This window comes from Solea senegalensis, unplaced genomic scaffold (assembly GCF_019176455.1).
Source record: "Solea senegalensis isolate Sse05_10M unplaced genomic scaffold, IFAPA_SoseM_1 scf7180000013869, whole genome shotgun sequence".
NCBI classification, from domain to species: Eukaryota; Metazoa; Chordata; class Actinopteri; order Pleuronectiformes; family Soleidae; genus Solea; species Solea senegalensis.
The window spans coordinates 29,266-41,844 of NW_025320909.1; the positions used below are offsets into that span (position 1 = coordinate 29,266).

At 40.3% G+C, this 12,579-nt stretch overlaps 1 protein-coding gene across 1 annotated transcript in view; it reads left to right on the top strand.

The window, feature by feature from the left end:
* Positions 1 to 12,579, top strand: part of ctnnal1 (catenin (cadherin-associated protein), alpha-like 1) — a 47,187-nt gene continuing 34,608 nt past the window's right edge. The window contains exon 1 of the mRNA XM_044015795.1: positions 1 to 448. Coding sequence (XP_043871730.1) covers positions 353 to 448 — 96 coding nt within the window. The 5' untranslated portion in view covers positions 1 to 352. The remainder of the gene's footprint in view (positions 449 to 12,579) is intronic.

Below are 12,579 nucleotides of genomic sequence, written 5' to 3' on the forward strand. Positions count from 1 at the left end.
CGTGTGTGTGCTGGTGGTGTGTGTGGTTGCCCACAGTGGTGTGCTGCAGTCTGCTCCCTGCTATAGTTGAGTAAACTACATGGACACTAGCGAGCGCAGCGGCACAATCAGCGACCCACGAGCAGCAGCAGTAGCAGCAGCGGCAGCAGAGTGCGTGCGCGAGCGTGGAAACTCTCGTTAAACGGCTGCGAGACCAGAACAGAAACCCCGGCGTGTAAAAGCGACTCATTCACACCAGTTCGCAGCTGCAGAACAGTGAAGAAAGGGCTCCGTGAACTCGGCTGGTGCCGTGTTTTGTGCTGTGAACGCCAGGCAGAGAGAGAGTGAGGGAGGGAGCGAGAGCTCGGCGGGAATGGCTTCGTCTCCGTGCGGCAACATGAACTTTGATTCCGGTCTGGAAATCAAAACTCGCTCGGTGGAGCAGACGCTAATTCCTTTGGTATCGCAGGTGAGTGTGAGGTTCACACAAAACATGGCGTTTTTCTTGCATTTTCTGGACCTATTGTACTTTTAAAAGCCGCTCTTCGGCGTCACAGCAGCAGCCAGGCTGTGTGTTTGTATGTGGGGACAACTTTGATTGTCCTGTTTACCTGTGTCTCCTTCTGTGTCCAGAGACCGCTGCTCCACGTGTGTGTGTGTGTGCGTGGCTAAATCATAACACAATAGTAGAACATAGTTATTACCAATAAAGGTGATTGACTACAGCACAACCTCCAAGTGGACTTGTAACAAGCTGCTGAAGCACCTAATAAGGAACCTGTGTAATGAAAACTTTGAGCATGTGATGCAGCTGGAGGGAGAGACACTGATTTTTGTTGTTGTTAGGCAGAAGTTTGTGGGCTACAGTGTTACATAAGAGGCTACACTGTACTGTGAATCGGGAAGTTAAAACAGGAACAATTCAACTGATGAGGAGCTATTATAAACAAGGAAATCATTTGTCCACAGGGCTGGGACAATGTACAATATTAGCGTGTATCACAGTTAAAGGCTTGCACAGTAAGCTGATAGTGTTGATTCTCCATTATCAGGATAATCAATGGACAAAAGTTACAATAGCAAGAGGGAAACTTGCATCTTTCCACCCACTTCAGTACCTCAAGATTTATAATCTCAGATAAATTTCATGTTTTTACTGAAAAATGTTCACTGTATGCATCCTTCGTAACATATTCATTATAACATTATGACATTTTGTAACATTTGTGGTGATACAAATCAGTTTTTTGTTTGTGACATCATCTTTTTTCATACTAAGCTTACAAATATGAAGTAAACCAAATAAATGAACCCAATAAAGGGAAATTATAGGAAATTATAGCATCATCCCATGCCTATTGTTACATTTCTGTTTTTAAACACTTAACACTATTATTAATCTGTTATTTTAAGATAAGATAAGATAAGATAAGAGTTAGTCCCGCAGTGGGGGACTGTTCAAGACAAGACAAGAAAGTTTCCAAGAAGTTTCTATTTGTGTGCTCTTGTTCCCCTTTGTCGCTCCTGAACTGTGCCACCGTGACTCCCACTTCTCTAATTGGGCCACTTTGGGGCACGTGATTTGTTTTTCAATAAACAGAAGAAGATTAAAGACCCACTTAGAGCCACTGCACTCTTTCAGCAAATACTCTGCCACTCACACCCTTAACAGCAGCCCCAGCTTTAAAAGCGTGGAGTTAAGGTCAGCGAACAACATGCATTTGTAGGTTTCTGTATTGTGCAACATAGAAAGCTACAACATGTTTTTGTTGTGCTTTACAAGAGAACTTTGGCTTGCCTTGACTATTTCTACATGGTTTAATCTATTTAAAAAAAAAAAAACATTAACACAAGTGTAGGCAGTTTAGAAACAACTGCAGTTGTCATGCTTTTAACATAAGCTTTTGCACTGCATGGTCACATAATGATGGGATGTGAGTTGTGCCTCCTGAAGAGTGGAAAGACCGCCAGTCTTATAAATGCTAATATCCTATTGGAGTGCAAGAGGCCAAAGCGGCAGAGACCTGTAAATGTTCTGTTGTTTCCAGTGGATGACACTGGTTCAGACAGAGCCTGGTGGTTTAAAAGAGTCTGGACAATACCATGATGGACGACCCCTGACACTGTCAAACCCCCCTCCGCTGTTGACGCTGAAAGCCTGTTTCCTCCCTCTGACTGCCCAAATATTTAAGGTCACACTGTACTAAATAGATATTTGTTTGTAATCAGAAAGGGACGTCGTTTACAGCGGAATGATTTGGGTGTAATATTTAATTGTGTCATATATTGGGATTTGAAATGTGAAATAACTTTTTAAAGTCAAGATTTAGTTTAATTTGCTGTTTATAGATTGGAAACTAGATTACCACATGAGATACCATTAAACTGGTAACCCTTTAATGCTGAGCATATCGCAGATGGCACGTTTGTGCAAGCACACTTTATTACGCATTACCGTAATTACGCAACAGTTTCTGAAAGCTGAGAAGTTGCAAAGTCAAAATCAAAGCCATTATTACGGTAATTTCACTCATGCTGTTGCAGGAAGCTGGTGAATCGGTCAATCAATCAAACTACAGTGTATTTTTTCTCAATACAACTTTTAGTTTTTCTTCATTTTAAACTGTTAATACACTACTTTAATATGCAGTCGATTATAAGTTACTGCCAGATATTGAAAGTTATCCTGGAAAAATAGGCAAAAGTACTTACTCACAGGACATGTTCTGGCCCCTTTATCGTTAAAATTGTTAAATCATTAAAAAGACATTTTGACGCTTAGGTGTTAAAGGGTTAACTACTATGCTCTAATGCAAATTTTTTTGCTTTTTTTTAAAAAATGACGAAAAAGTAATTGATCACCTGATTTTGATCTCTATGATACGTATAGATGCACTGAAAAGAACATTTTGTAGTTTGGTTGTACACATCCATGCATTACTGTAACACTGACAAAAGTTATTCACTAACTCCAGGTGCCTTGAAAACTCAAGGCACCTTCCTGCATGCTGAGAGAGAGGGGCTCTGATTCAGTCTATGCCACAGTAGCAACTATACTGTAACCAGATTCAGTATATATTACAGTCCAGTCCAATGTTGAAAAGTGGGCCTCAAGGACAATGTTTCCTAACCTTTTTTTTGAAAGAAAGAAAGAAAAAGTGTGAAACGGGTCCCCATAGCAACGGAGCTCTGCAGTGTTGAAAGAAACAACATTTCCAAGGACTGTTACCTCCTTGACATTTTGTTGTTGTTGTTGTGATGTCATCAAAGCCACGGTCAGCTTTCAGTTATATGCACGCAGATTACAACATTACAGTAGATATGCAGAGCTGTAAATATGACTAGCTGCAGTATTATAACTGATTCACATTGGTAAAGTATTTTTTTTAAAGCAGTAAATGATGATTCTATTGTTTGCTATTAGTCACACACATTTAAGACTGTTATCTGCAAAAAGTGAGATTTTTTTTTCAATTAAATTGTAGAAATATGACATTCAAAGTGATTTAATTTGAATTTAGGGTGATTTTAGTTGCAACTATTGAATATGAGTTGTTTATAGTGTTTATAGTTTTTTTTTTATTATACTTGCTATTGGGAAATAGCATCTCCGGGATAATTTAACCTCCATCACTTGCTTTATTTGGGTCTGTGTTGTCAGTAAAATTGCCAATGAAATGAAATTAAATGTTGAAATCTGTCAATAGTCATTAAAAGGACTGATGTTAAACGCAGCTGTGGAGCTCTGTTTACAGCGACAGTGTAAGATAATCCCGTTAAGAGGTTTACATGTCGATTCTGAGAATCATTATTTCCTTACATGGGTTTTAATTAAATTATTTCAGTGTAAAACCCACTAACTTTTATGTGGCTTTGCCTCTTAGGGAGATTTGTATGTTTTTCTCATACTTGTTTTTTGAGTCTTTAGATAACTATCAAGGAGGAAATGAAAACAGGTGTCACTGTAGAAAGTCTGTGTTTGATAAGGTGTCATGTGCACGATCCCCCATTTTATAAAACCTCTCTCCTCCCCTTGTTTTGTTGTGACGTTGATATCCTCAGGCCTGTGTTATCTGCTGCACTCCCACCGGGGTGTAATTATAGGCCTGGGAGACTCCCATCCTTGCACACTACACACACATACACACAAAAGACACAAGAGACACATGCAAACACTCCCACTCACTTCTCTTTTCATGTCTCTATCTTCACCTGTTATACAGAGCTCTTGCGTTTGCATTTTTATTGACACTTAGTCTAAATATCTTTACTGCGCTGAGATTGAACTGTGTTTAAATCTGAGATCGCTGAGATTAAAGTGTCTGAATCCTGTTTTCATCACCTGGGTGTTTTCTAGACCATTCACTTTATCCTTAATAAGACAGAAAGGGCCTTTTCTTTATTTAGCAGACGTGATTTTCTTCAGCTAGGAATGTGCTTTACTTCACCCTTTCACCGACTGCCATCTCCATACCAATGGATATGCATTGTGAGGGCCATGGTGAGGGTAATGAATTGCACCGGTGGTGGTCAAAAATGTAATGGGCATCACATAGAGAGAAGGGAAACGTGTCTGCTCTTGTGCGCGTCTTACCTGTGATGTGGTCCACTGCCAGCTGGAAGGCAATTAGCAGTAATCTGGCTGCTTTTACTTTGAAAGGCAATTCCAGTTGTGAAGGGGTGATTAGTGAAATAACAGTTTGGTGCGCAGGTTTTTCATAACCGAGGTCTGTTCCTAGTAAAAACACAGCGGCCCTGTTTGTGTGCTGTGCAGACATGGTGGTCCACAGACGGAGGAGGTGTTTTTTCGAGGTAAAACTGTACGGGAGCGAACAAGGCCAAGGGAGGCAAATCCAAGACTTTGATCACATCGGTGAACATTTAAAAGCTTGTGACACGCTGGTCTTGTGATTACATAGCTATCCTGCTTAATTATGTCTCTCTTTTTTTTTTGCAAAGGCCAAGCCAGGCGTTTCTTAAAAGTGTTTCTGCAATAATTAGGCCTGAAAAATATATTTTTCAAAAGCAGACGGGAAATGCACAAAATTCCACATTAAATAAAATGCTGACAAAAAAAACTACAACATAAACTTACTCATTATTTAACAGCTCTGTAAGCATGGCCATCAGTCACATTTTTATCCTCCTCTGAAATATTGGAAATTGACTTTTATTGAGGTACAAGACACTATTTCCCTCTTAATGTTCTTGGCACTGTCGTGGTGTGACATGACAAATGTCCAGGTAGTGAAGTTGTTTTTTATGTTCAGACAGAGAGGCATTTGTGTTGCCACGAGCCTGAACAGATCTGCTTCCTCCAGCTGTGCGATGATAATGAAGACAAATCGGTCCTTGGCATGGAGGTGAAGCCGCATGAGGATTACAGTGTGCCACAAGCATGCACACCCATGGACCAAAATATATTCACCTCCAAAGAATGAGAAAAAAATAAGCCTTTAATGTGTGTATTAGAGTGTGTGTGTGTGTGTGTGGGAGATTCCAGTGTGCTCTGTGTGCTCATACTCAGTTTTTTGTTTTGTGTAAATGTTTGCTTGTGGATGACAAAAAAGAGAGAAAAAAAGCAGTGTTAAATATGCATTCACCTGCAGTTTTTTTTGTTGCCGCCATGACTTGTAACCTTATCAGCCTTCAAGCCTTTGTGGGAGTTAATAACACAGGACTGGGTGTGATAACACTGTTTCAGCTCAGGTCAGCCTGGCACCATGAGAGCCACCATTTATTTTCTGTTGTGTCATTGTCTCTGGGTTGTTATTGAGGGACGGCTAATGCGTACACAGACGTACACACGGACCTTCATTTACCAATAGTGCACTTATCTTTCGTCTCTTCCGGTTTGCGACAGGCTGATTGCCCACTTTTGAATGGAAATGGCTCAATACCATGTATCGTAATATGATACCACTTTGATTATCTAGGGATAAAGAGGAAGTCTGGTACATGTGTTTTTACACGTTTTAATCCACCAAGCTGTTAACAACACATTTGGCCTAATGCATTAACCAGCTATTTGAAAAGCACCATGTTCAAATTGTGTAACAAATGTTCTCCTTCTATTAAGAAGAAAGAAACAGCCCACATTTATCTGTTCTTAGGTAAGCATTAATGTGAGATTTAGCATTTTTGGATCATATCAGATATGACATTTTTCTTATTTATATAATATCAGCTTATCCCTAATAAATTCTTTTATTTATTTCAGCAGCTAGCCCCTGATTCAGAAATCCAACGCTGTATATGAATCACAGTGAGGCTGACTCACTTAATTGTTGAGAAAATAGGCGTCTGAGTCAAGTCCTCTCTCAGTGGTACAGTAGTACACACGGGCAGTCAGCAGTGTTGTGTCATCAAGCTGAAATGAGATGTAATTCCACTCCACGCCTGTTGTTTTCTATTTAAGTAGTTGCTTAGTCATTAACTTTGTCAGTTTGGAAAATCACATTCTCATCTTTCGATGATTACACTTCACCACTGAAGCTCCCGCCCTCGCTCATTCTCTCCTGAAGGCTACTTTCCCCCCAATGCCTGTGAGGGTGCATGACCGCTGGTTCCCCCCGCCTTCTCTCGCTCTTCTCACTGTTGCTATCAGGGGAGTCATTACAGATTGCTGTTCTCTGTAAGTGCCGATAAAAGGGTCTGCCTGACATGTTGATCCATTGACTCTTCCCCGGCTGATATACTTACCGATGAGGAAGGTGTGTGTGTGTGTGTGTGTGTGTGCAAAAATGTCGTAAACCCAATCCAAATAAACCAGCCTCAGGGGATCAGTGCAGCACAGTAACCTTAATGGTGAAAAAAGCTATCTCACCCTCTTGCAATTTACGTTATCTGACAGCTGTGTGTTATAGCGTTAAGTGCTTTTAATTGTCTCAGGGAAAGTTTCTTCCCCCCCCCATGTGATGCATTACTATAGCTGAGAGGTTGATAAAGTATTGATTGAACATCCCTCTTATTATGAGAGAATATTAAGTTGGAATGGCCTGTTCCTACAGAGCTTATTTTGGTTCATTCTGGCTGAGCAGTATATATTGATATAATGTGTTTGTGCACTGTGACATTCAGTACAACACATGATGAACTGAATGTTTTATCTCAGATTTGTGAAACGTTTCACTGGTTAATGAGTGCTTGTTGTTTTCTGCTCATGAAGAAATGATCATTTAACAAGATTCTTTAACTTTCACTTGTTTTTGCCCCACTGTTACCACTACAATGTTGATTTTACTCCAGCTCCACGTTCTCTCCTTTTGTGTTCAACCTCTTATCAATTACATGCCTCGTGCAAATGTTCCTCCAAAACGCTGCTCGTGGCTATTTGAGGATTAGCATTGTCGTCAGCAGCCTGTATTTACAGCACATTCTTAGTTTACGATGATTAGATAGTAATGAGAAATCTCATAAGTGTTGGCACCAGGAAGAGATCTCTATCAGAGGGAATATGGTGCCTAATGTAGCATGTTGTTTTGTGTTGGCCAGTCTCAGTGGAAGCACCCTGTGCGATAAAACAGATGCACAGACACTCACAGAGCAGGACGTTCTGACTGACATGAATTACTCTGTGGCTTTAAAAAATATCTGTGAATATATATATATATATATATATATATATATATACACATATATTTGCAACATTTCAGTCAACATATCAATAATGGATGTGTATTAGAATCAGAATCAGAATCAGAAGAGCTTTATCGCCAAGTATGATTTGCACATACAAGGAATTTGTTCTGGTATCATAGGTGCATAACAAGCATACAAAATTTAAAAAAAAATTTAATTATTAGATGGGTTGTGATGAGCATAGAAAACCGATAGAGATTCGAAGACTTTCAAGATTGTGACAGTAATACTGCCGGCATGTGCTCTCCCTCTCGCCTTGTCACGTACAGTATATTTAAGTCCATCCAACTTCTACCGCTTTATCCTCCACATGAAGGTCCGACCGATCTTGCTGCAAAGGCAAGAGTGCTAACCACTACTTTATTTAAGTGACAGTATGATATTATCATGATATTGCAAAATACTGAGTATTTGCAAAATCATATATTGCGATATACTCACACAACAGCTCCATCTAATGGACTGAAATGTCAAATAAAAAAAAATTTGCTAAAAAAAGTGATACTTTTTCACCACGCAAAATAACGCAATATATCACTGTATCGAACACTAGATATCACTCGATTTATCTTTGGCGTCTGCTGCCTGGACAACTGCAGGTAAACAGAGCAGTTTTTGGCAGGCAAAGTTTTGTCACTCTCTCATTGCTTTTTGTTGGCGGTTTCCTGGGTCACATCATGTCGTGATAATTCCAGTCATGGGCACCCGACAGAGGCGAGGACAGTTGTTGGCAGGCTGAGGCTTTGCAGATCGAGGAAAATTCAGGTCTACGAAAAAATAATGAAAAAGCTTTCAAAATATGCTTTATATAATTTACTTCATATCAAATGTTATGCAACTTTAACTTATTCTCTTCATACCAGGAGTTTTCAAAGTCTGAGAGTGTGGGCCTCATATAAAACTGAGACAACTATAATACTCAACACCTCCGTTTCCTCTCTTAAAGCATATATTGACACTGCAATATGACAAAGGTTATTATTCAAAGATTATTCTTTGTCTTACTTTGATTGATGGCAATGAACTTTGGCTGATGTTATTATGAGTAATGGTGCCATAGAGTTGTTTTATTAGCTACAACCGGAATGGAAAAAAAAAGATGAATTGTTCAATGTATGTCTCCAGCCCTGCTCCCTGTAAACGGCGAAGAAAGCGCACGTTCATAAAAGTTAAACCTCGGGCTGGTGCACTTGTACCAGTAAGGCACGTTGAAATAAGTTGGACTCGACAGGGAAGGAAACATTAGACATTTCATACAGTCAGGGAAACAATTTTCTCAACTGCAAGAAGATCTGCTTTGCTGCAGAGTGTTGACAAATTTATGTTTTTGCAGAACAGCCTTAAAATAGATGACTGGACAGAAAATAAACACACTATAGACTGTGAACTCACTTTGCACTTTACATTGTGAATAATGCAGAATTGCTTCAAGTATTTTGTTTGCGTTAAACTGTAGGCAGTGGCACTTTTCCTTTGGAAAGAAAGTGTGTTCATTAAGTTTTTTTAATTAAAAAATTGAATAATAATTAACGCGGATTCACTAAATTTGACGCAGGCCCCCATAAATCCAGTGTTAGTTGGGCTCTTGTTTGTTCTTTTTCCTCAGTCTCCAGCTGTGACATTGCTGACTGTACCACTGAGGAAAACGTGGGTCTGTCCTGTGTGTATTAATTGCTTTCTTGAAGTGTCTTTGAACTTCTCTCCTCAAGATAATGAGTTCTTTCATAGAGATGACGCTTGACATGACAGGGAAACAAAGAGAGAACAGTGAAGGACATAGAACGCTGAGAATGCCAAACATTTTCTTATCTTTTCTTATTCAAGGCAGTCAGAAATTAAAAACATTTCATTTTGCTATGTCACAGCCTCTTCTCATTTTATACATGCTACTACAAAGTCGACCGAATTTATTTCATAATTTATGTGATAAATTTCACTGAACATCACTTTGATTTCAGAACTGGCAGTATCAGGTCAGGAAACTCTAGAAGTTCTTCATTCAAGCCGCTTTCAGACATGCGCTGAAGTCCGAAACATGTTCTTGAAATTGTCCAGAGGGGTTCGATGCTTGACGACAAACGCCTGGAAAAGTCTTTTTGGTCCTGAATGTCTCCTGCCAGCTACCTAGCCAAATCTCTGGATAATGTCAGTCGGAGACCAGCTGTCCCACTGCTGTGAAAGCGTCTGACCCAGCTCTCACTCGTTCCTGATTATGTCTGGACCTAATTCTTTAGACATTTTCTGGAATTCAAGCCATAACAATGCCAGTTTCACTCGCCGCTCACCGTGGTGCTTGATGTCTTGTCGCAGGCAGCGGTGCTGCTCAAATGAATGAGGGAAATTGGGCAGAAGTTACCTGGCTAAAGAAGAGGGAGTTAACAGTGGGATAATGGCGGTGAAAGCTACGTTAAGAGATGCCTCACCCACGTTCAATACATAGACTTTATGCACTTTGTTCTCTGAATAAATAGAGAATTCCTGCACTTTTAGTTAGAGTTAGACAGAAATTGTGATGCATGATTGTCCTCACCATTTATTCTCTGCTGCTCTACACATTTCCCCCATTGTGTTTTCCCGTCACACACCTTCCTCTCCTGCTCTTTCATTCTCTGACTTCAGCCTTGAGCTTAGTTTCTCCACTTAAGATCCTGATTTTTCACTTTTAATCTTCGCCTCTCCTGAGAGTCCAGTGTCCCCATATCACCTCATTAATTATGCAGCCCACTGAAAACCTAGCCAGGGGCCACAGGTAGCACTCAGAGTTGGAAAATCTCAGCCTGACTGCTTCCAATAACATCTCTCCCCCTCTTCTTCTGTTTTGTAAACTGAGACATAATCCTTAGACCCACACCTACTCTGAAGACCAGTAACAGGAACAGCGTGTAACCAGCTGAGCCAGATTGTGACGTATCTTTCTCTGACAAAGAACGCCCGAGGGCGATCAAGATTACGGTATTCATGCTCCCTTTTGTCTGACCATCATATATCTTCAGGGGAAATGTTTTTGGAAGCCATCAGAGTGCTGAAACCACAAGCAGATAGGATCTTAAAAGACTTGAAAGACCTTAAAAGACCTACTGTTTGTACTGGTAGAAATACAAAGAGATGGTTAGAGAAGTTCTTTTTTTAAAGTTGACATTTCAAATGGTCATTTTTTTTTTGAAAGGGGGGAGGAAGGGCGAGCTGTGTGCAGATCACTGAGATCACCTGCTTAGTCAGGAAATGAAAAAAAAATCATCAATGAAGCTGCAGCTCGGCTGAGAGGTGGTGCGAGATAATTCTGCTGGTTCACATAATCAAATAGCTTGTAAGAGACAGAGAAGGCAACTAAATTGAAACTCCTGCAAAGTGCAAATTCTGTTGCATTAACATTTCTCAAGTAGACATTATGTTTCCTCGGCACTCCATTTAAATAAAATGATCCAATAAATCCCAAGCTCATGAAGTAACTTTCTTTGGATTCATTTGAATCCCAATCAACATACAGTAAGATTTTCTTCACAGTATTCACATTAATATGGATTTAAATCTGTTGTGAAATGCAGTGAATCACAATTACAGTATTGAACTTCTGCAGCTAACTGTGAAGTAAAAAAAAAAAAGTATAACTTGAAACCCCCCAACAGCCAGCCCCATCAGTATTAGCTGGGTGTTCTCTTCTGCTCACTGCCCCACAGTGACTTGAGCCAGCGGGTGGCAGCTGGGGGCCAGCCAGCCGGGAAACACAGCCCAGTGTGTGTGTGTCAACTTTAACACACAGTGCCAACCCCTATAAATAAGTTAAACTCACTCACACTCTATAAATAAAGTTCTGGTTGTTGTGGATGCCCAACATCTTATCAGAGGGACTGAAAGGAGCGGTTTTTGTTCTTTCAATGTGATTATTGCGGTGAGTGTGGAAACCTGTGTTTAAAAGAATTAGGGACATCATAGGGATTTTATACCTGTGTTTAGATTTGATTCTTGCATGTATGTTGAGTTACCAATGTTTTTGTGGCAAATGCCAATGCTTATCTTAGGAAATCAGGGCAGCCCATAGCCAATAATATAATTGGCTCATTTGTTTCCATTATCAAATGATAAAGAAATCATTTACCTAAATAAATATAACACGTATGGTCTGCCTCTGCAGTTCTGCACTATGTTTAAGATATTTATTGGCTGATTGGGTCTGTGATGGATTGCGACCTGACCAGGGTGTGACCCTGTCTTTCTCCTTATGTCAGCTGGGATTGGCACCAGTGCCCCCCCGCGACCCTCATGTGGAGGATAAAGCGGTAGAAGACGAAGGGATTAATTAAAATCGGCTGACTGATAAGTTTTTCCATTCTGCGTCTAATGTGGAGGCTCAAGTTACCGGTTCAAGCAAATGGCTTTTGAGGGTTTTCATTAAGTGCTTATAGAACTCCAAACACGTGTAAGTACGTGTCATGTCGTGAATGTAGTAAAGCATTTTTTTCTAAGCCCTTCGTAAGAGAGCCAGTGTGTCACAACACAGGCCATTATGCAGACTGAAGTCTGAGTGGAGGTGGAGGTGGGGGGGGTGCATTCCTTCAAGGGTTCATGTTTCGAGCTCCTGTGTGCATCAGTGCAAGTGCTATCTGACATTGTGTCTATGTATTCTTTATGGCGGCATTGCAGCTGGGGTCAAAAGTCAATGCTCTCAGTGGGTGAGACCTTTATGCACTCTACTCTGGCTGGTATGCATGAGTTGGTGCATTTCCCCCCCCGGGGTTTGAACTTCACCTTGCTTCCTTCACCCAAATTCATCAATGAATCATCCATTTCAGTCAGTGTCTGTGTTTACTGAGGGTTTTGATCGTTGGTGTGACACACACTTGGTTGATTTATTAATGCAGTCATTCACTTTTTTTTCTTCTTTTTTTAAAATCCCTTTCTTCTTAAATGTAAAACCAAAGCACATAAAGAAACACAGTTTTTCTGCCTCCGGGTGAGGAT